Source organism: Aythya marila (genome assembly GCF_965140915.1).
Source record: "Aythya marila genome assembly, chromosome: 2".
Lineage (NCBI taxonomy): Eukaryota > Metazoa > Chordata > Aves > Anseriformes > Anatidae > Aythya > Aythya marila.
The window spans coordinates 106,382,419-106,406,496 of NC_139043.1; the positions used below are offsets into that span (position 1 = coordinate 106,382,419).

Here is a 24,078-nt window from a genome sequence, read left to right on the forward strand (position 1 = left end):
GATGAATTTCAAGAGGAAGCATTTCTGATGGAATAGGTATTTAATCTAATCAAATTCAGGATCATCCAGAGGTTGAAGGTTGAGGTGAAGTAGATGGCAGAAGGAAAATAAATGCATTTAAAAAAAGTACTATTTAAAAAAAGGTACTATTATTATAGTTATGGAGTACAGTAGGACATTTTCTTATATGGCTAACACTCCATTATGATTGCCTGTTTCAAGTCTGTAGAGCTGAAAAACAAGAAAAAGGACTGAGGCAGGGATAACAGAATCTCTGTCTGATGTTATGTGCTATCTATTTTAATGCTATAAATCTGTTTTCTTTAAGAACAGCACAATTTGATGTCTAAAATAATTTAGACTATTAAGATATGAGGCTTTGGAGAACCCCTCCTAACCTAGAATGCATTGCACCCATAATTTGAGGAGTTTTATTAGAAATGTCATCCAGATGTGCATCCGTGACCAGCATTATGAAACTTATGACCTGCAGAATGTCATGAGGTCTTTAAATTTAATGCCCCTTTTCAGAAAAAATGTATACTAAGTGCTTATTGCTGGGTGAAATCGGTAGAGAGGATATTAACTTACACTCCAACGCAGAAATTCTTCGAGGCTGGTGTGAATCAACACTTCCACATCCTTAAACAGTACAGTCATTTACATAGTATAAAACTACTACTTGAAGCTATCTCAAGTTTAGCTTTCCAAGTTTTTCAACCAATGGAGCCTATTTTCAGCTACTCAGTCTGAGCTTGACTGAAATTGTATCTTTGAACATGTCTGGTCCTTTTCTACCATGTACATTACTAACACCCTCATGATGCAATTTGAAAACTAGAGGTAACCTTTGACTCCCTCTTTTTTGTGGTCTCATTTACCTGTTGAATACTTTGTCTAGCATTTTAAAACTATTTCTTAAACCATGAAATATTTAAATTTCCTTTAGGCATTTAAGAAAGCCAAACAAAATCATCATTTATTTTTTTTAAACCTGGAGACATCCTTACAAAGTAAAATTCTGTCCAGATATCTACAGTTTCCCCAACATAATTATTTTACCTCCTGTTTCAGCCTATTTCCAACTCTTAAAATATATGCACAGTTCAGCTGTAATTTTTTTCCCCTTTTGATATTCCCTACTTAAATCCTGATGCCATAGTTACAATTACAGTATAATTATGGATAAATTTTTATCTGCTTAGCAGGAAGGCTATTTTATGAGGGTTGTTGGAATGCAGATGTTAAGAAGAGTTTAGCACTGGACAATAATACGTTTCATTTGTACCCATGCAATGTCTTCCTTTGCCACTCTCCCACTCCACAGAATAGCCTCCTAGTAAACCTGTTACACTTTTCATACTCACTACTTTGTTTTCTGCATTAAGGAGAAACTTCTGAAGGAAACATAAATTCCCATGCCAACACTTTGGACATAGCCTTAGATATTGACTTCTTGTTAACTGTCTGAAACCTCCACAAATAGCTCTGGTTAAATTTCAATACTTCTTTAGCCCTCTCTTTATTGATACTACAATGCCTTGACAGTTCACCAGTTAAAAAGAGTAACCCAGAAATTTCTCTTCCCCAAGACACCTGAAATTCTCATTTTTTAAACAGTCTATTGGCTTAATTAATGCAATCAGTTATACTGGCAGTGTTTCGTATTGCAGCAGTTTTATTGAAAAGTTTGATTTTTTTTCATAAATAAAAAAGGATATATTTAAACTTTTTTTTCTCACACATGAACATAAAAACTCTGAAAGCTTTTAGAAATGAAAATTAACTATACAAAAATTAGGCTATCAATGTTAAATACTTAAATTTTTGTTCCTACTAACTGAAATACATTTATATCTTCTATCAGTATAAAAATCTTCATAACGGGTAATACAACATGAGTTACTTCCTTTAACTGAAGTTATTCACATTTTCAATACATTTATTTCCAGCAAATTTCATCAGTCTATGCCTTTCTCTTTCGTGGAGTTCCATTAAGTTCTGAAGAGGATAGTTGCAGAAGTTGTTGCTGCTGCTGCTGCTTCTTTGTGGGAGAAGAAATCCATTCTTCTGAGCTTAAAAAAAGTCACAAAAGCTTATAAACGTTTGATTTTAAATATTTATCTCCTATAACTGAATGCAAATACACAGAGCTCCAGCCAGTATTAATATCATAAACCTTATTTTTATGTACAGCTTCTTATTCTCATAATTGTTTAGTTAAAATAGGAATAGCATCAGGTTAAATATCAGATAATTCAAATACATAATCACTTAAGTTCTGTATGTGGGTAAAAAAATAACAGATATACAAGTAAAAGGATAATTATGTTACATACCTTACCAGTTATCCCAGACAGTTAGCTAGAAAAAGCTACATAAGAACAATCTTTCTGTTCATCTGCCCAGTATTTGACATGGAATCTTGAAAGAGTTTAAAGACCTAGCCATCTTGAATATTTCTAGGGTATAAGAGCTGAAAATACCAGAAAATTGTGGGAACATGTGAATGCATAAAGATGCTAATCAATCACTTCACAAAGGGAAACAATTAGAATTAGTGTGCAAATCTTTAAAACGAGCGGAAACAACAAAAGAAACCTTTACAGGAAATAAAAATTCCTCTGGAAGTCAGACGGGCAAACTCTAATCACTGTTGGTTATTGCACACAAATATTAATTAAAAACAAACAAACAAACAAAACTCCCATGCAAAAAAAAAAACAACAACAAAAAACTCCCACCACCAACAAAACCAAACATTTTTCCTTTGAATTCTGACTATGGGAAAGTAATGACTACATTTGAAATAGACTTACCTATACAATTTTTTTACCGTTTCTCTTCGCATTCTTTTGGGAGGGATGGGGGTGTCAGATGCGTCTAGCATTATAGACTGAAGTAACGATTCAGTGACTTTATCTGATGGAGTCATACCTATTAAAAAAAATTGCAGGTAAGAACAAATTAAAAAAAAAAAGTAATCCTATTGGTTATAAATGGGACCCGTAACAGTAGTGTTAAACTTTCCAAATAATGCTTTAGACATGTCATACATTTTATAGTTACCTTATACTTGAAACTGAGTTCAAAGATGAAAAGGAAAAAAATCTTTTTGCTTTAAATAAAGTTATCACCGGGTAAATGTTGATTTTTGAAATGTATTTTGAAGCATCACAGATTACTTAGTATTGACATAAAAAACATTTCTAACTATGAAATACTATCTTTGCAGAATTAGGGGTGTTTCTTTTTATAGTGCAATGTTTTGATTGTGTTTCCTTAGCAAAAGCAATTCATCTCTTTGCCTACGCAGTCACTTCAAAAAAAATTTCAATGTTCTCTACCACTGGGCAAGCCAGACCAATACAGTTATATAATCTCACATTGGTGAGATCATAGTGTCTTGTGAACATGAGACTAACTGATCATATTTTTATTATTTGAGCACATTACAGGGCAGTGCTGTAACAAAACAAAAAGAGCTTTTATATTCTTTACTGAAAATGAGATCTCTCTAAGCTTTTAGGTAATTTTAATGATTTTCCTTCATAGGTTGAAGTTGTTAGCTTGCAAGTATGGAATACATCTGGATGTATTTAACAGTTCTCCTCCTTTAGGACACCAATTGGTCTTAGCACAATGTACTACATTAACATACCCAATTTTTGTTCTATAAGCATGAGATTCTTTTCTTGTTCGGCAAGTTCCTGTTTTTTCTTTTGCATTTCTGGAGTGTTAAGTGACCGTAAGTGTAAATCAAGGTCCTTATTCACACTATCAAGTTTCACCACAGCTGCACGGTATTGCTGAAGAAGATCTAATGGAATAATAAAAACAATAAAACACAAAACAGTAAGTATGTGGTCCTTTAGAGGTAGAAGGCTACACCAAGTATGATCTAGACAAAGTATAAGATTCAGTATAAAATTCACAACAAAAAATCTTCCAAAAGCACTATTTAAAATACCACCAAAACTTACAGTAGACCAGTGTCTGTTCTTAAAATGACTGTAAAGGGAGGCTGAAAAAAATCAGACAGTATTATCATTTTTTCTTTTCATTCTGAACAGGCATTTAGATCCCAGTAATGTACCAGCGAACTCTGAGAAACACTTCTTTACACAGCATGTTGCTTGTGTGCTCCAAACTGAACTCTCTACCTTTGATGCCATTAAGTGTGCTTGTTCTGCTTTGAGCGCTACAAAGCTGAAGCTTGTATTACTGACTTGAATTGTAGTCCACCTTGTGGAACAAGAGGAAATAGTTTTCTGAGTTTCATTTGTCACACCTACAGTCATTTAAAAAAGGCAACAGCAGGAGACTCATGTAAACAAGTGTACTTTGCTGACAAACTTTGTTACTCTTGTTAAGGTAACTGACAAAGACTTTTTCTTTGTCCAGACACTGAAGTATGCCAAGTAATAAGGAAACATTTCAAGCATGTTAGCATAGACTCATTCATTTTACTTTGTTGTGAGTATGAGGTAGCTTGCAGAAAGCTTAACTGAACAGTAAGTTATTTTTATTTGCCACGGGATGAAAGCATTCACAGTTACTGCAGAATGACAATGGGCACTGTAAATTTTAGTACAGTTTATTTCAGAAGTACCCTGTCAGTGTCATCACAGTTTAAGTAACTACTTTCCTTTTATGCTACAAACATAGGAGGGCAATTCACAACTTATGTCAAGGCTGCGATCCAGCTCAAAGTAAATATTATATAATATAATAATATAGAATTCCTTCATATAGATTTCTTTCCTTTATTCACCATTATTTTCATTTAAATGCCTCGTAACTATCCAAGTGAAATTAAAACATAACCTTTACTTCTAGCATAACTGTTCCTGTACTAAACTATAAAAAATTCCAGTTTAATTCACATTTGGTAATAATTGAGTTTGACAACTGAAAATGTGTTCCCAGGGAAATATGAAATGTGCTAAAATCAGCATGCTTTAATCTGTAGCTGAAATGCTTAATATGTTATTCCTAGATGCAATATATTTTTACTGAAAGGGCAAGGAAGGATCTTTTAAGCCTTTTTTTTCTCCCTTAAATGGTCAATGTTGAGTAGTTTGCTCATATATAAGACTAATCCAATAGGAACACATGTCCTCTCTACCTTCCACCCACCCCTCCACTCTATATCGCACGTTTCTAGGAATACTGTCGTGGAAAAATTTTGTGTCCTTCCTTTTGAAAATTAATTATTTAGGACAATCCTAATTTGTGAATAAGACTTCTCAATGTTTTATAAATCAGTCAGGTTGCTGTCAGAAGCTGCTGTCTTTTAACTTCATTTATAACTTTTGACTTTTGATTTTTTGATTTATGACTTTTTAAAAATACTGCTTTTACTTTCAGGAAATGTAATAGCTCTAGCTTTTAAGAAAAGGGAAATTCATAAATAGGACACTGTAAAAGTCAAACTTCCCAAAATAACGTTATGTTAAAGTTTTCCTTTTTATGTTACATAAAGGAATAACAAACATAGTCAAGCAATATAATTTCAGAAGTTCTTTATTTACATGATTTCATTAACCCACCTATCTGTCCGGAGAATGTAGAGTAAAGTTTTGGCATGGGTGCTCCAAATACCATTCCTCTGAGTTTATCCATTGGAGGGGCTTTATTCTGAAGGCCTCCAAATTTTCCATTGCTGCGAATTCTGTCTCCTTCCCTGGTCAGCAAAGTAGGGCAATGTGTAATTTTTACAACCTACACAGGTACGAAAAGTGATACTAAATTAGTAAATTAATGGAAAATTAAGTTTTTGGGAATGCTATTGTGATGCTTTGCATCTTAAAACTACAAAGCAGTTAGTTCTTAATAAGGCCATTTTATGAAATCCTATTTCTTAACTTTTGCTTTCAAGTAATACAATAAATATATTTGTGCCACTGCAAATGATGAAAAATGAATGAAAAAATGATGAAAATGAGGAAAACTATTTTGTTTTTTGCCTTTTTTGTTGTACCCTCAGATTTTACGAGAACTCAAGAGCAAAATTTAGTTCTGTACTGGAAGAAAGCTGATTATCATCATATACTGTAAAGTAATGGCAATACATATTAGTGTTGGTAAAAAAAAAAAAAGTCAGCACTTTTTTTTTTTTTTTTTAAATGCGTGACATTCAAAGCATCTGAAATTTAAGGGATTTACTTCTGATAGCATGTTCAATAAAAGTTTATATATATTATCTGCGATGGGTGAGGGTGACTGAAACAAATGGGGTGACAACAAGACCAAATTAAATGACCCAGACCTCATTTTGAGAAATGACTGCATATACAAACTCCTTTTCTTATTACAAAAGGTTTAAATCACTGTTCTCACAGTGTAATTTCTTACACTTCTGAAGAAGGGAAAAAAGAAAGATTATCCATCCCCAAAAGCTTACTGGTTTGATCAGTACAGTTCTAAATCCTTATGCTCAATCAGAATTCAGTTGTGACAACCTTATGAGCTGTAACAGAAGAGCCCAATGTTAGGACTACCTCAGACATTCTTATCCGGTGAAATTTGTCCCATTAAACCGAAATAAAATGGCTCAGAAAAAGGTCTACTAAGTTTCACATCAAGATCTTGGTCATTTTAGTGGGTTTGAAACTTTGTAAGTCACGATCTCACAGCCATCATAATGCACAGACGTGTTTCATTACACATTCAGGGACTGGGAAAGTCCAGGAAAACTTACATTTAACACTAAGAGCAAAACTCCAAATGTTTGTCTCTAAAAACATGGTTCCATGCTTCATGTCAGCATTCACAAAATGGAAATTTTTAAATGGAAGTAATTTTGTCAGTGCCAATAGAGAAAGATTCCATTCACTGTTGGGCATCATAATTGACTTATGGATAATAAGCACACTTATAACTGAAGTGTCATTAAACTTAGCAAGTAACCACTCAGTGTTTATTGTGTATTGAATATGTAGCCATGTAATATGTTTGTTTTAAAAAAAAGTATCAAGAATAACTGAAGCATACCTCTTTTCTGTAATGGTTTGCAGCATCCAAGTTATCTATAATGATGGTGTCACCCAAGAGCATCCCAAACACTGGAAAACAGTTTTTTGAGATGTGAAATTTCTCTAAAACAAAATAACTTAAGTTTTGAAAAATTAATTCTGCGGCATCATTTGAGCAACCTGGTCTAGTGGTAGGTTATACCTGCTCATGGCAGAGGAGTTGGAATTAGATGACCTTTAAGGTCTCTTCCAACCCAAACCATTCTGTGATTATTATAGCTTTTCAGGTAAGTGCAAGAAAAGTAACATATGCATTAACTTTTATATTATCTCAGAATAAAATTTCATTGAAAATATGCAACCTTTTGTTTTCAGTAAATAATTCATAAAATAACTTAGTATGTTTAATTGCCTTATGGCATAATTGACTGTATTTTCCACCACAACACTCTCTTGATATCTATTATTTACATTTATAAGGACATAGATAATAAAATCCCAAGTTTTAGGAAATGACATAAATGATAACATTTTTAGTCCTCCTTAAATGGAGTTCTTGGTTTCTTAATATTCACTGGATTATTAAGAAAAAAACATTAACAGGTTGATCCAACTGATCTGATCTTAAGACTTTCTGCTAATAAAAGACCGTTCTATACAAAATTTAATTTGATATAGCCTTGGGTGAGATATGTCAAGCTACATGGTTTCTAAATTTCTCCAGAAAAGTAATAGCTTATCTGCTAACGCAGGACACAAAGAAGAATTTATAAGTAAACTCTCTGGCAGCATCTAATGTCCTGAAAATTAACTTTTTTTTTGATATACATATTTTAAATTAACAATAGACAGAAATATTTTCATACTGGGAAGCTGTGACGTAAAACAGAAAACTTACTGAACTAATTACAGATTACAACTCTTGATATAAAGGGGTAGACCTACTTAATATAAGCAAAGGAGTGTAGGGTAGGTACTGCTATGTTGTTAGAAAGAGCAGAGGGATGCTGGATCCCTAAACTGAAATCTACATAAAATCTGAAAGCTTATTCTCACTCTAAATATTTAAGCACAACAAAAAGTCAGTTACAGTTTGGTCTGAGTGTATATTACAAATCTATGCATTATACATTCTTGAGAGGAGTAAGACCGGAAAAAAAAAAAAAAGTCTAAAAAAAAGGTCATTTCCGTAATAAGTGTTTTTTCTATAAAACTAATATGGTGGTCAGCTTCTGCTTGCACTCACTTGGGAATTAGAAAGGGCTGCAGTAATTATACAGTGGTCACTACTGGTATTTGCAAATGTCTTAATGAAAATTACCGAGTGAGTTTTGATTTGTGATTTTTCTCTATCTCATCTATTAAAAAAGAAAACAATTACTAACAGTTTCTTTAATATCATTTACCTGTTTGACAGTGCTCTACATTATCTGGAAATGTTAACAGATCTCTGGCAAATACAGGATTTCCAACAGGTTTGAAGCAGATTTTTCCATTTCTTAAGTGAGGTAAAGGCCTAGTTAAAGAGCGATGGAGGAGAACATAAATAAATAAATTGTCCTTATTTCATTATTGCTTCTGACAATCTAGTCAGAGATCTAAAACTGAACTGAATGCATATTAACACTTCCACATTAGGGGACAGATAATCCCAACATTAAGATACCATTTAAATTAAGGATGTTTGGGTGGAACATGGATTTTTAATGACACATGTATTCAACAATTTCATGTGATTAATTTTATGGGCAAGTTCTTTAAAAATACAATTGAGAATTTGGACCTTGTAAATACATCTACACACTGAGTCTTTTCTAAAAAGGCATTCTTTATAATATTAATAGGCATCTGCATAAGCAAATTATTTTCAGGTACAGAATTGTGATATTTTCCTTTATCTTCCAGGAAACCAAAGCAGTACAATTAATTCTATTACCACAGATAATTTTAGGCAATCTACTCAAGAGTTAGATTTCTTAACAAGATAGGAAATGATTTGAAACACTAGAATTATTAAATAAAGCAAAGTTCCTGCTCTACAAAACATGTAGAGGTGAAGAAAACAGATGGCAAATTGTCTTCTCAAGGGAAATACTGTATTCAATAAAGATCAGTGTTTAGTTAATTAAATATATAAAGCTAGGATTTCAGCTAACATTTCACGTGACATCACAATTCTTAATATTACGAAGTAAGAAATTTTTAGGTTTTGAATCTTTAATAAGAGTGAAATTTATAAAGAAGCTAGGGAAAAAATATTATATACTTATTAAAAGTATGTTATACAAATGCCGAAGTTTCATCGTTTTTTTTCTCTACCTGTTCCAATCAGGGAGCGTCTTCTTGTAAATAGAATCAAGGGGTAGCACTTGTTGTCGACCTTGAGTTTCATCAAAAATACTGCGAGCTGCTTCAGTAGTCAATGTGACTACACAGTCCATGTCGCTGGCCAAATGCCAGGAGATAACTTTTGCTGCTTCATTATCCTCAATTTGCGCTAAATGTGCAATCTGTGCCATAGAAGTTAGAATAGTCAAAACAGAAGCCAAGACCACATCCCCTTTGCAGACTAATCACAATCCTACTGCAAATTCAGTGAGACATTTAATTCCCCTGTTGACGGCTCTGTTAGAAGAGCCATGGATGGGATGAGAATGCTATCATTTTCTTAACACTCCTTCCCAGGAATTACTAGGATATTCAGTTGGCTAATTTTTCATCACTACCACTTCCTAGAATTAAAAAAACTCACTTTAAGGCTCTATGGGAGAAAACTCACCTTCCCTAAAACATCTTGGTTGCCTTTTGGATAGTTTGGGAGGGTACAAGTTCGCCTTGGCTGTTTCATTACTCCTTCTTGATCCAACATCTTTTGTTTTATAAGAGAATCCACATACTGAAGCTGAGAATTGAAATTTGAAGTTAGCAAGCATTTATCAATGGGCCAAATTGCAGAAACGATTACTTTACTTGTTGTCAATCAAGTTCTGAACAAAAGCATTCAGTAATCTAAAACAGGCTGTAAATATATATGGGGACACTGCATATAATCTCAGGGGAGAGTAAAAGGAGACATTGCAATTATGACTATAAGCTTATATATGTATTTATTCCTTTATTTATTGAAGAAAAGCTCTTCTCACAAAGAGCTACTGGAGCTTCAATAGAGCCAAAACTGAAGAAAGTTGTAACCAGCAGGAAGAGTGAATGTACAAGAAGAAACCATTTTAGGAGTTGACTATGCCTGAAAAATTTAGCCAGCAGGAGGAACTTAGGTACTGTGACTGCAAACGTTGTATAATTTAAATTTTTCTAATTTGTGATTAATGTCTGTAGCATATTTTTATTTGATCTGAAGATAAGGGATAATTTACCTTTTTTTTTTTTTCCCCAAAAACATGAGTAGTTTGAAAACTTACTTATAAGTTTTCTTTAAAATGTAATTGGATCTTTATGGGAAATCAGTAATGGAATATATTGCCTTGAATCTTACAAACTTACTTTTACATGAGCTTTTGCAGTAGCATATGAAATGCTCTCTTCACTGAAAAAGAAGTGTTTTCTTTTGAGCTATTTGTAACAGAATATATCCAATAAATTGATCAGCCTTTAAAAAAAAACATTATTAAAACTAGTACTATCAGTAAGCCACTAACCTTAACAGAAAGGCAAAAACAAAATCAGGACATAAAATGACAGAGCTGTTACTTTAAGAGATACATACACTACCAAAAATAAAATAAAATAAAATAAAATAAAAATTAAAACGAAGTTTGGCACTGATCCATATATTTTCCTCGTGGTTTAAATTTTCAGGGTTTTGTTAATAGGTGCTTGTGTATATACTAGTGTGATTCGATAATGTTATCTAATGATGCCAACTTCATATTAAGATTTACATTTATTTTAAGATGTTATGGAGTTTAGTAAGAAATGAGCCATACTGTGTTTGTCTGTGGTAATTCAATCTGCTGTTTTTTCAGTTCATTCTTCAGGTGGGTTTCTCTTGTTTCAGCTTCTTTAACCTGACCTGAAACCAATAAAATCAACACAGAATAAGGATGTATCGGAAAGCAGGGGAACATTTATTGCAGAATTTCTTCAACTTTTCAGAATCATGTCACCCACAGCTGATGGTAGCTACTCCTCAAAATACTAGCATAAAATATCAGGATTTGTCCACAGAAATTTTGTGATTTGTCCATCTCATAAGCAATTTCAGAAGCTAACATCTCCTTCAGCTTTGCAAACAAATAATTCATCAAGTGAATTGTTTCTTGCTGTCTCTATTCAATTAGTTTTATCTGTATTTGAAAATATTTTTAAGCATAAAACATATAATTGTTCTCTAATTTACTATTTTGAGATACACATAATTCTGAAAACATGAAGCAAAACTTTTTGCCTCTCTGAAATTCAGGAATTTGCATCCATAATGGGAACATGCAGTGGGCAAGTTAGAGAAATGTAGGTCTGTAGTAAAATTAAAAGAAACAGACACAGCTTCCAACTCCAGCATGCATTTAGTTTTACAACAAAAAAATCAAAATACATCTACTAAAACAAACCTTCTGATCAATATGATGAAACAAAATATAGTGCAAAGAAAATAAACATTTTCGTTCTCCTTCTTCTCCCCCATTTCCATAAACAACTGCTTCCTTCACACTGCTCTATCATTTAACAGACTTTCACACATCCATTGTAAAAATGGGAGTGCAAGGCAGTTATGGAAAAACGGGATCTTAAACGTTTTATTCCTCCTTTGACAATTCTGACAAAAAAAATACTACCTCAAATCAGGACCCTTTATAGGTGGGGTACATGCAGATAACTAGAGGCTTCTCTTCTAATGCAAAAATACAATCATTCCACTTCCCTCTAATTAATGTATCTCCTGACTTTAATGCTGATCTTTCTCCCCCTCCCTATATTGACAAAATCGTTAAATGGAAAAGAAAAATTCCCAGGAAATAGATGTATATATTTGATTGAACTTACATCTCATTTCAGCTACAAGCTGATTAGTAGTATCAAACCAATTTCTGTAAACACCTATGGACTGAGATAATTGGTCTCTTTCCCTTGTAAGTGTTGCCATCTGTTGCTGCTTCTTGTAATCTACACAAAGAAACACATATTTTTAGAAAAAAATACACTAACACAGTTTATTTAAACATCAGCAAAAATCTGTTAGGCCATTACACACTTTCAAAGTAGCATTATGGACCCAAGCATAGCTGCTTCTAAAGACAAGAAAGCATTTTAAAGTAATTGAAACATACCATTGTAAAACATAAACGACAGACGGTATGGCTCCAAAGGCTTTCTCAAAGCCGGCAGATCTGGCTCAAATACAAGAATATATTCAGTGCTATCTCTTCCAGGACTGTTTTCAGCCAGCACTAGATTCTAATTTGAAAAGAAACAAACAAGCAAACATAAGTTTATGTTCACACCCGAGGTAACACACAAAATAAAGTAAAACAATGCTCAAATACTAAGTCTTATAAAATTACTTAACATGTAACATATGTATGATACTACTACTAGTCTTAAATATCAGTTTGGAAATGTCCTTTTCTACCTAATAAAAGGAAGTAAAATTTGAAGGTTTACCACTAAGCATTCTGTTAAGAATTAAGATTATTTTACCTGTTTAAAAAGTCCTATTATTTTTAGCTATATATTTTGAGAGACATGCTCAGAAAAAAATATTTTCTGCACCATCCCACAGGCAAGATTCTCTCAGATGCACTCCAGCATGTGAACAAATGCAAACATTAAAAAGAAAGACCAAATGCATAAGCACAGGGAACAAAACCCAATTTATTCCCAGTGCTGAGTTAAAGTTACTGTTGTTCATGGAAGTAGACAGCACGTCCCAAATGAATGAAAAATATGTATCTAGAAACTGACAAGAACATCCCATTTCTCAGAAGTTTCTTTTACATATATGTAGATAAAGCAAGAAATAAAACCCTCCTTTCTTTACAAACAGAAAATATTATAAAACCATAAAGAATGGTAAACAGAAATAAAATTAGTGCAGGTAATATCTAAATGTACTGTTACTTTGGGAAAGGTATCATGCATAAAATGAATAATGTTTATAATAAAACTCATGTTTCCACCTTTAACGTGTAGAAATTGCTACTCAACTGGCCAAATCAAGAGAGGTGGCTGCAGCCTAAAAGAAGAGATAGATATATAACCTTCAAAGATAGTCTTCATGGCTTTCAAAAAATATTGCAGCTACATATTTAGTCAGGATAAGTCTGCAGCAGAAATACCTTTTCCTTTGAAAATTTATGCTAATAGAAACCTATTATACCTATATAAATTTATGCTAAACATTTTCCTTCATTGAACAAGTTCAGCATTCATGATCCTCAACTTAGGGGTAAGCATGTCAGATCATCACTGTCATTACGTTGATGCTAACTGCACATGATTATAGTCCTAAACAAGATGTAACAATTTCAAGGTATTTGAAAAAAACACTATTTTTTCCCACCCCCCTCCATTTACTAGTCATTTGAAATGTACATTAAATCACAACCAAAAAATCCTTTCTGCATGAGCTTTGTGAGTTGCCTGAAGTCAAAGAACTCAGTGCAAAGTAGAAAACTGAAAACTGTTTGAAGAGGAGGAGATAGGATTCACTGAAGTGGAATTACTGCCAAGGGAAGAGCAGCAAACAGAAGCTACTACTAAAACAGTAGGATCTCACCAGATCACAGTAACGAGGCAGCAGAACACCAAACAAAAAAAAAAAACAACCCAGGAATATCTGAGTAGAAAGAAAAAGCATCTCCTTATAAAAAAAACCTTAACCAACAAACAACAAAATGAACACCACCCTGTTCCCCATTACACAGGTTGTTAGATTAGACACTGAAGCAAGACTGGTGTATTTATGCCACAATAGCTCAACAGCAGCAGGTTACTTGTATATGGAGGTAAGAAAATGCTGATTTCTGCATCAACAAGGAGTCTGAAAAAATACCAGTAAATTTATCTGAACTGGCAGAGCCCACTGTATGAGGTTGTCATTCCCCTCACCAGTATGAAGTTATAAAAAAAAGTTTAAATTTCTGCCATAGATATAATAAATACAAGATTTGAGGAGAAAAACATTATTTTGGTAGATCAGTAGTTACAGCAGTCCTGCTACCTATACTTGTGTGTTTTTTCCCACCCCACCTGTCCCAGAAAAATGTGTTCACAGAAAAATTTTTCTCTGTCTCTGAAACTACACAGCAATCCTTAAGAATATATACAGGAAGAATGGAATTGCTTTGAGGATTGCTTAGAGAAAAAGGTACTGGCACATGGTTGAGGACATGGAGGCTTTCATCAGAGAAATAGAAGAACCCTGGGGAAGCAGGGAGTAGGAGGGACAAGCAAATAATTTATTACTCTTGAAACACACTTGAGATACAAGAATAACTCAGAATGCCCCATAAATCAATTAATACATTATTTTTATTTGATACCTCCATTCGGTCCTTTTTTTTTTTTTTTTACTAGCCTTTTTTCCATATATATTTTGTCACTTTATCAAAGTAGACCTGTTTGATCAACTTGTTCAGACAAAAGTGTTTCCCATACTAACTACATGTTCTGTCCTGGATCAGTGAAAAGTGTTTACCCACATTAACTAGGTGTTTCTGTCCTTGATTGCTATCAACAGACAATTTAATTATGCTGTGTCATTAAGCTTCATCTACACAGTTTCACAAAAACAATTGATGTACTGAATATAATACAAGATGAAGAAATTTGTATGTAGGATCTATAGATTTTAGAGGCTCTACTGGGGTTTTATAGTGTTGATTTCCAAGACACAATGTGAGGTTTTGTATTTGTTGCTAAAGCAGTCTGCTTTGATGCCAATCTGCTGGGAAGTTGCTCCCAATGAACAAGGTAGAAAAAGTGATTGAGAAAGTTTCTTTAAAAAATTGGATTTTCCTTCAGTATGCCTTCAAACCATTTTAAGATTTCATACGACTACAGGCTGGTAAAACATGTAACAATCAGAGGAGCCAAATAAAGTAGGGGTACATTTTTGCTCTAAAATTCTTACATGATGCTTCAGCCAACAACAACAAAAAAGGCAAACCTATATGTACCAGTTTTACCACGTGAATAGTCCTATTGACCAACATGCTCTGTAAGCTGTGAGCACTGTACTCAGAGCAAATGTGTGGCTCTATACTAAATTTGTTCTGATACATTTTAAACAGTTTCTGATCTGTTTTGATGTTTCTGATTTTGTGCACATGCATGTTTTAGCTTGTGTCTTTTATATTACACTTTGTAACAACTGTTACAATTCAGAGGTTTTCAAAAAATCAATCTGTATTTGTTGAATAAAGTGACACTACAGTGTACAAAAAAGCTCTTTAATCTAGCACAAAGTATGCAATAAAACAGACACTACAAAGATTCAAACTGAAATAATGCATTTTTAACAGTCAAGGTCACTAATTACTAAAATGAAGTGGTAAAGTTTTATCTTTCATTCTTCAAAAGAGAATAGGATGCCTTTCTGCAAAGTAATTGGAAGACCAGTTAGCTTGACAAAATATAAAGAGAATTAGGTAAAATTTAATTACATATACACAGGGAGGTCAGATTAAACGATCATAAGATGTTAAAACCAGTAAATATTGAATTCCAAATTAGTGAAATGTTATTTACATATGAAATTTAAATGAAGACTTAACCTGGATCATCCTGCATATCATAAACCCTGATCAAGTTTTTGAATGTGAACGTCCCTCCATTTGCAAGAATAATCACTTTAAAGTATGACTCCTCTACATCTGAGAATCAGCAACCAAACAGAGAAGAAAAAATTTATCTACATATCATTAAGGTATGCTACCATATATGCTAAACCTCCACAGACCATGGCTAGGTGTAAGATCAACTCTGAAACCATAGAAAAATGTGCTTTATGAGATCTGTTACTCATGTAACTGAGTATTTTGGTCACACTTACAATTTCAGCTGATCCCCTGTCAAATGGGAACTCAACTGCACTGACTTTCCCTTGAAACTGTGGAATCTCTGTATCATCTTCATTGGGGCTCTTAATTTTTGCTATTATTCTGCCAACTAAGTCAAATCCAGTGCGGTTGTTATATTCATCCTGTAAGTGAAACAGATAAAGAAGTTAGTTTGGAGAATTACAGGAACCAAAATAAGTCATTTATAGAATCATCTAGGTTGAAAAGACCTTCAAGATCATCAAGTCCAAGCACTAACCTGATCTACAGAGTCCCATCATTAAACTGTTTCCATTAGTGCCATGTCCACACCTCTGAAATGCCTCTAAGGATGGGGACTCCATCACCTCCGTGGGCAGCTTGTTCTAGTATTTAACCAACTTCTTGAAGAAATTCTTTCTAATGTCCAATCCAAACCTCCCCTTGACAACTTGAGACTGCTTCCTTTTATCCTAAGAGACCTACATCCTCCTTGCTGCAATCTCCTTTCACGTAGCTGTCAAGAGCAATGAGGCTCCTCTTCTCCACACTAAACAACTCCAGTTTTCTCAGCTGCTCTTAAGTCGTTGAACCCTGCCAGCCATCTCTTTACTCAGTGAACTGTACACCTGTCCAAGCCACGAGCAGCCAGTTTCTTCAGAAAAATACCATGGGAGACTATGTCAAGTGCTTTACTAAAATTGAGGTAAATGACATTCACAGCCTTTCCCTCGTCTACCAAGTGGATCATCTTGTAATAAAGTTGATCAGGTTAGTCAGGCAGGGCCTGCCCTTCATAAACCCGTACTGGCTACTATTGATCAGTTGACTGTCCCATATATTGTGCGTGATGGCACTGAAGGTGCCCCATAACCCTCCCCAGGACCAAGGTCAGACTGACAGGCCTGTAATTCCTTGTATCCACCTTCCTGTCCTTCTTGTATATTGGAGTTATATTTGCTAACCTCTAGGCAAATGTGACCTCCCTGGCTAGCCAGGACTACTGACAGATTATTAAAAGTGACTTGGTGAGTGCTTCTGCCAGCTTCTTCAGGACCCTTGGATGAAATCCGTTCAGCTCCATAAATTTATGACAGTGAAGAGGCCACTTATAGGTTCCTGTTGGATTATAGCGGCTTCATCTTGCTCCCTGTCACCATCTTCCAAACTCAGGGGGCTGGGTACCCTGAGAACAACTGTCCTAGCTCAATGCAGTCAAGGCATTCCCTAGTGTACAGGACTTCCTTGCCTCCCCTCCTTCCCTGCCTCTCTCTCCTGTAGAGCCTGTAACACTTTATCAGAGCACTCCAGGCATGTGAGCTGTGCCACCATGTCTCACTGAGGCCAACGCTATCATAGCCGTGAGACTTAATTAAAACTTCCACTTTTGGGTGTACACGGCAAGGTTCTGACAGTGGAGAGGCTGCGGCGTGGGTCCCATGAAGTGAGGCCAGGGCTGCCCCGTACCAGACTTAATCGGTTCCAACCATCTCCAATGGCCCCACTGCAGGCCAGAGAAGGAAGGGGAGGAAGTGTTCCCAGTGCTAGAGCTGAAATTCCCCCACAGCCTGTGGAGACACCACACAGGAGGAGGTATTTCCCTGAAGCCTGTGAAGAGGACCATGGTAGAGCAGGTATCCACACAGCAGCCGGTGGAGGACACTACACCAGAGCAGATGTTTATGTGGAGGAGTGGCCCTTGGAGAGCCTACACAGGAGCAATTTTTCCTGAAGGGCTGCAGCCTCTGGAGCACACACACTGGAGCAGCAGAACAGAGTGAGGAGGAAGGAGCAACAGGGAGGAGCTGTGGTGGACTGACTGTAACCCCCATTCCCCAACCCCGAGCCCCTCTGGGAAGGCAGAGGAGTCAGGAGGGAAGCTAAGCCTGAGAAAGGGCAGATAAGAAGGTGTCTTGTTTTGTCTTTGTTTCTCACTACCCAAACCTATCCTAACTGGCAATAAATTAATTTTCCCCAGGTTGACCCTGCTTTTGCCAATGACAGTAACTGGTAAGCAATCTCCAGATTTATGTGTGAATGTTTGAAGTTCAGGAAACCTGTTTTTTTGTAATGGAAGATTCCATGAGGAACTGTCTCCTGGAAGAAAAATAATATACACAGTAGAAGTTCCTTTCCAGGGTTTTCCCACTAGAATTTATTCTTGTAATTTTTTTTTTTTCCTGCAGCAAGAAATGGGCTTCAATTGAGATACCTGACAGCAAGTCAGGTATCCTTCCTGTGCTGGGGGTCCCAGACCTGGATGCAGGACTCTTCCAGGTGTGGTTCTCATAAGAGCAGAGTAGAAGGGGAGAATCACCCCCCTCAACCTGCTGGCCACACATCTTTTGATGCAGCCTAGGATATGACTCACCTTCTGGGCTGCAAGCACACACTGCCAACTCAATTCAAATTTTTCATCCACCAGGACCCCTCAAGTCTTTTTCTGCAAGCCTGCTCTCAACCCATTCATCCCCCAGTCCATACTGATATTTAGGATTGCCCCAAACCAGGTGCAGGACACCTTGCACTTGACCTTGGTGAACTTCATGAAGCTTGCATGTGCCTTGCTCTCAAGCCTGTAAAGGTCCCTCTGGATGGCATCCCTTCCCTCTGAAATGTCAACTTCAGCTTGGCGTTGCCTGCAGACCTACTGAGGGTACACTGTCTATGTCGTTGATAAATACATTAAAGAGTATCAGTCCCAATACAGACCCCTGAAAGACACCACTCATCACTGATCTCCACCTGGACACTAAGATACTTGACCACAATTCTTTGGATGCAGCAATCCAGACGATTTCTTATCCACTGAACAGTCCACCCTTCAAATCCATCTGTCTCCAATTTTGAGACAAGAATGTTATGCGGGACTTTTTTAAAGGTCTTACAGAAGTCCAGGTAGACAACGACAGTTGCTTTTCCTTTATCCACTGATGCAGTCACTCCATCAGAAGGCCACTAGGTTGGTCAGGCACAATTTGCTCTTTGTGAAGCCATGCTGGCTGTCTCAAATCACCTCCATGTCTTCCATATGCCTTAACATAGCTTCAGTGAGGATCTGTTCCACGATCTTCATGGACATAGAGGGGAGACTGACTGATCTGTAGCTCCCAGGGTTTTCCTTTCAATCCTTTCTAAAAATGTATGTTATGCTTCCCTTTTTTCAGTTACTGGGGACTTCAACCGACTGCCATGACCTTTCAAATATGATGGAGAGTGCTTTGGCAACTACATCAGCCAGTTCCCTCAGTGCCTTGGAAGCATTTCATGAAGTCCCATAGACTTCTGCATATTCAGGTTCATGAGGTAGTTTCAAACCTGATCGTCACTCACAGAGGAAGGGACTTAACTACTTGAGTCCCTGCCTTGAGGTTCAGGTACCTGAGGGACTTGAGAAATGTGGGAGGAGTGAAGCCAGTGAAGACCGAGGCAAAAAAAAATTTTTGAGTACCTCAGCCTTCTCCATGTCTGTTGTCACCAGATTAAGAAATTTTTAAAATATTTTTATTTAAATCTATGAAAACTATTTTTAGATTTGTCTTCAACTGTTCAAAATACAATATATATTTAATGGCTTTAACCATATTCATTTATATATTAAAACATAAGATAGTAGCAATGTCTTACAGCAAAATTTAACACATTTTTAGTAGTCACATTTCTCTAAGTATGATTTTGTATTAAAGTATAGTTACCATTACATGGAGGTGTAAATCCTTCACCAGTGTACGGCTAGTAACAGTTCGAACATTGGAAACGGCTGGAGTAGCTGGTAAAGAATCAGGTAACAAGCGTACTGGGTCATTAGGTACAACTTCAACTACAATCTAGCAAAAAAGGGAAAAAGAATAACATAAAACAAAACAAAAGAAAGAGAAGTCTGATATAATTCACAATTCACCTGCACACATTAGTTGCTAAAAATATACTGATTGAAATGCACGTGAAATTTACTGGCAGAAATAAATTTAGGATGGCCATAAAGCAGCAGTACTAGGTTAAAAGTTATGGAGTTTTGTTATTTCTGATTACTTAAAAAAGCTATTGAAATTTTGTTTTGATAATCAGTTTAATATCAATCACTATTTCAAATTAAAAGTTTATTTATTTATTTATTTATAACTCACAACTGAAAGCATTTGCATTCTGAATCTACGAAGTATCACAGTATTTCTCCCAGATCTGTATTACATGTTCTTGGCTCTGTGTAATTAATTATACTTTCATACCTGGTCACTGCTGAGCATGTTTGTCTTATCCATTGCAAAAGTAAACTGTATACTGTAAGTGCCCACTCTCTCTGGAATCACTTTATCCCTAAAGTAATCAAAAACAAAACACAATCAAAACCAAGTAAATATTGAAGTGACAAGTATGTAAGTATGCAAGCAATTGAAATTCTGAGTAGTCTTCCTAACTAGATAAGAGTTCTATTAATGTATGACAGATTTTAATACTCCTCCATAATGACCTTCAGCAAGAATGCCACAAAAGAACTCTTCTCTTCTAGAATAAGGTTTTTGGAAACTTGCCTCCAGGAGTTTTTTCTCTACAAGTTGACAGGAAGTTTGTTATGGCCCTATTATTCAGAAGTCTGCCAGTCTACCCTGTTTTTACTTTCCATCCAAGGAATTCTCATAAAGCTACTTAAACAGAGCACAAACATGTTTGTGTCTACAACGACTTCTTTCCAAATTCAATCATTGGGCTTTAGATTCTGTAATATCTGAATACCTGATTCCTTCTGATACTTAGAAACCATACAAAATTAGGTCATCACCAGCGGCCAAGGTTGAGCACATCGAGACAGAGAAGAGTTTTCATTCTACCTTAGAGTGTTTTGGAGTGCCAACAACTGGCACGGAATCCCTACCATCAAAATATGAAGGGAAGACAGACACCTGCACTTCTGCTGATAGAAGCAGAACTTCACCTAGCAAGGAAGGCAACACAGTATGTGGAAGAATACTGAAGTCTTCCAATGGATACGATGGATAGCAGTGACTTAAAAATACTTAAGAGACCTTTGAGGAGATACAACCACAGCCTCTAGATTCAGGCATTGTTCTGGGAGGATGACTTATGACACTCTTGAATTGGCTAATGAGATTATTGCTTTCAACATACATTTTAGCTGTTTTGACAGTACGAGTAAAGAATATGTTTCCTCTTAATTCGTTTGGAAAAGAGTAAGATGCAAGATTCCCTGGAATGTTTAATTTGTAAAAAGTAAAATCTCAAAGCTTTACCTATCTCTGGAAAGGGGCCTGACTTTTTGTCTTCCATATAGAACAGAAACAATTCTACCTTCTTTTCTACGTTTTATCTGGGTTAAGACTTACAGTATTACTGAGTTGTAAACAATCTGCTAAAGATCTTGGTGTGGCTGAACACCATCTAACCAGGCATAAGCTTTAGAAGAATAAATTGCACTGTTGTTATGAAAGTTGCAAGACTGCACCCAAGTTGAAAGGGGCACCTATATTACTCATCTAGGATCCAGTAGATGATAACCCATCAGTGACTATGCCAAGGATGTAAAAACTAGAGAGAAACCAGGTGGTAGACAGTGATGCCACAGGCACTGGTAGCAGTGAACAATATGCACTTTCCTAAAAGTGCTGCTAATGAGAAGTGTCTATCTACTGCTAGTTTTCTCAAATCTTTCAGAAAGGTAGGGAGTTTTAATTCTGGACATTTGCAGCTAACTATTAATCTAAGGGAGCAATGTCAAGATTTTTTAAATTCAATATTCAGCTCTGTGTGGATTAATTTATATCACATCCATCTACTATGTGCTTCTTCTGTGAGAAGCCCTATGCAGGTAAATGTGGTAAGTACTTCTTTTCTGGACGTACAAACATGCAACATAAAGTGTCTTATTTTGATAATGTTTCAGGGGTTTCTTGTGTTTGAACTACATCCATTACTAAGCATTTATCAGAATGAGCAAGGTCAGAAACATACCTTATGCTTGGTACAAATTTTTCAGTAATCCTCAGTTTCTGGAGAAGTTAATTTTTAACCTTGGAATAGCTGCTGAGAAAGCTCTGCTCCGTTAAAAGCAAAAACTGTATCCTTATTGGACAGGTTTTTTTTGCTACAACTGTCAAACTCAGCATTAGAAGGCTTTGGGGTCTTGAGTGCCTTTAAGGTAAAGACTGAGATTTTAGTAAAGATTCAAAATGCCTTGTCTAAATTAACTACAATTCCTGTTGAGATGTACTGCAGTTTTTTGAAATAGTTGTAATCTCTTAGATGGAAGTCTTCATATACACATACATTACATTGCTGTACCCTATCTGAGAAGCTAAAAAGACTTAGTCAATGAAGGTTGCATCATCTGCTTTCCCAGGTGGGACAGGTTCTTGGATGAGTATGACACAGGGATTTACAGATGGAGGTACATTTGCATTGTGTGTCAGAACCTTGAATTTAAGCCTCAGCTAACCTGCTCCCCAGGAAATCAAAGTGTTAAAGACCTAATGGTAGGATACAGCCAAGGTCTTGAAAACACAGATTCCCAAGGATTACAAAATTGACATCTGGCCTCCTGATCTCTATTATGTGCCTTTTGAAAGGGAGAAGAGACACAGTTGAGAGGCAGTTTAGGAAACTCCCCTATCATCTCTGACAGTGCTGCCACTCAGATGGTCCTGGAATCTTGACTTAGCTGAGCTGAAGCAGTCTCTGTTCCTCTGATGCAGGAGCCAGGTCAGCTGTGCAACAGTGCTACATGCTGCATGCAGGTGATCTTAAAGTCTGTTTTCTAAAAACAGGAGGCAAGTCTAAAAACAGGAGGCAAGAGCTTGAAGCAACAGCCAATACCACAACTATTCGACTGATCCTCTAGAATGCCTTATAAGAGTAGATGTAGACAGAATGTGGCAATCAGGCACCAGCTTATCGTGATGTCTAATTCTCCTGCCTGTTATCTAAGACACTATCTAGACTAAGTGACCGAAGGAAAGACCACTAAACCACCAAGGCCAAACTCACGATTCAAGACTAACAGTTACAGAAGGTGCTCAATCAGAGTTAAGTCTACTTTTTCCAGCTAGCAATTTTACAGCAGTTGAACATTATGCTGAAGATAACTAAGGAATGTTAATAGACAACTAAGAAGCCTGAGTGGAATATACTGTCCTTGCATTGCTAGCATTTCTCATCATGTATTTTAATATATTACCTTAGACTCTTTTATTTTCTCAGATTAAACAAGTGTCACATACATCTTGGGAAGAACACAATCCCCACACTTATCACAACACGCTAGTATCTTTTAACATTTCATAGCATTGCATTGTACTAATTCTTTAACAGATTGTTATAAAAAATAAAACTGTATTTTGTACAATAACCTGCATCAGTAATTATAAAATAAATGCTGCTGTACCTGAAATAAGAGAAGCCTTCTTCTTTATCATCCTTCACTTTACTACAGCTAAACGTTGTAACCTGAAAAGATGAAAAAAATTAAATATAACATACTTGAAAGTTAAAGTATCTTACTCGTAATATGCTGTCAAGTTTTAATAATTTGTAATACTGATAGCATATAGAAATTCGATGAGATCACCTACAATTTAGATGCTAATTTCATATTTTTAATCCTGGGACTCTTTGCAAAAAAAGCGCGTCAAGTATCCCTGCTATCACTTTGCTTCTGCAAAGCAGCAGCATTTCTGTACTTATTACAGTATTGACATTTGAATACAGTATTGACATTTGAATATTACAGTATTGACAGTATCTTATTACAGTATTGACATTTGAATAGTCCAACAAGTTGTAATAGGACAGATTGTTAAAAAAAAAATATGATTGATATGTATTGCTAGTTATTTAAAATCTAGAACAGGATATTGATTTAAGTCAAATACAGGAAAGACCCCCACTACAAAAATGTTTGTTGTATGCCAACATTTTGATATTCACGTTGAAAACATGTTTTGATGACTTACATCAATTGGTATCCTGGTTCCGCTGCCCTGTCCTTCCCACATGTTCATAGAAATACGTGCTGGATTAATATTTTTGATAATATTGTCATCTTCAGAAAGAACACTAACCATAAAATCTGCAGAATGAAAGAAAACAATTTT

The 24,078-nt window shown here is 35.6% G+C and overlaps 1 protein-coding gene across 2 annotated transcripts in view; it reads right to left on the reverse strand.

The window, feature by feature from the left end:
* Positions 1 to 1,581: 1,581 nt before the first annotated feature.
* The window catches only part of SMCHD1 (structural maintenance of chromosomes flexible hinge domain containing 1), a 79,624-nt gene continuing 57,127 nt past the window's right edge, over positions 1,582 to 24,078 (reverse strand). The window contains exons 33-48 of one of the 2 annotated variants that reach the window (XM_082753940.1): positions 23,938 to 24,053; positions 23,370 to 23,431; positions 20,203 to 20,290; positions 19,669 to 19,800; positions 15,988 to 16,137; positions 12,263 to 12,389; positions 11,979 to 12,098; positions 10,922 to 11,007; positions 9,757 to 9,879; positions 9,297 to 9,487; positions 8,384 to 8,493; positions 6,997 to 7,067; positions 5,553 to 5,724; positions 3,662 to 3,820; positions 2,820 to 2,937; positions 1,582 to 2,075 (exon numbers count right to left, since the gene is read on the reverse strand). In XM_082753940.1, coding sequence (XP_082610066.1) covers positions 1,967 to 2,075; positions 2,820 to 2,937; positions 3,662 to 3,820; positions 5,553 to 5,724; positions 6,997 to 7,067; positions 8,384 to 8,493; positions 9,297 to 9,487; positions 9,757 to 9,879; positions 10,922 to 11,007; positions 11,979 to 12,098; positions 12,263 to 12,389; positions 15,988 to 16,137; positions 19,669 to 19,800; positions 20,203 to 20,290; positions 23,370 to 23,431; positions 23,938 to 24,053 — 1,934 coding nt within the window. In that variant the 3' untranslated portion in view covers positions 1,582 to 1,966. The remainder of the gene's footprint in view (positions 2,076 to 2,819; positions 2,938 to 3,661; positions 3,821 to 5,552; positions 5,725 to 6,996; positions 7,068 to 8,383; positions 8,494 to 9,296; positions 9,488 to 9,756; positions 9,880 to 10,921; positions 11,008 to 11,978; positions 12,099 to 12,262; positions 12,390 to 15,987; positions 16,138 to 19,668; positions 19,801 to 20,202; positions 20,291 to 23,369; positions 23,432 to 23,937; positions 24,054 to 24,078) is intronic. The other variant, XM_082753941.1, reaches the window with a different exon arrangement.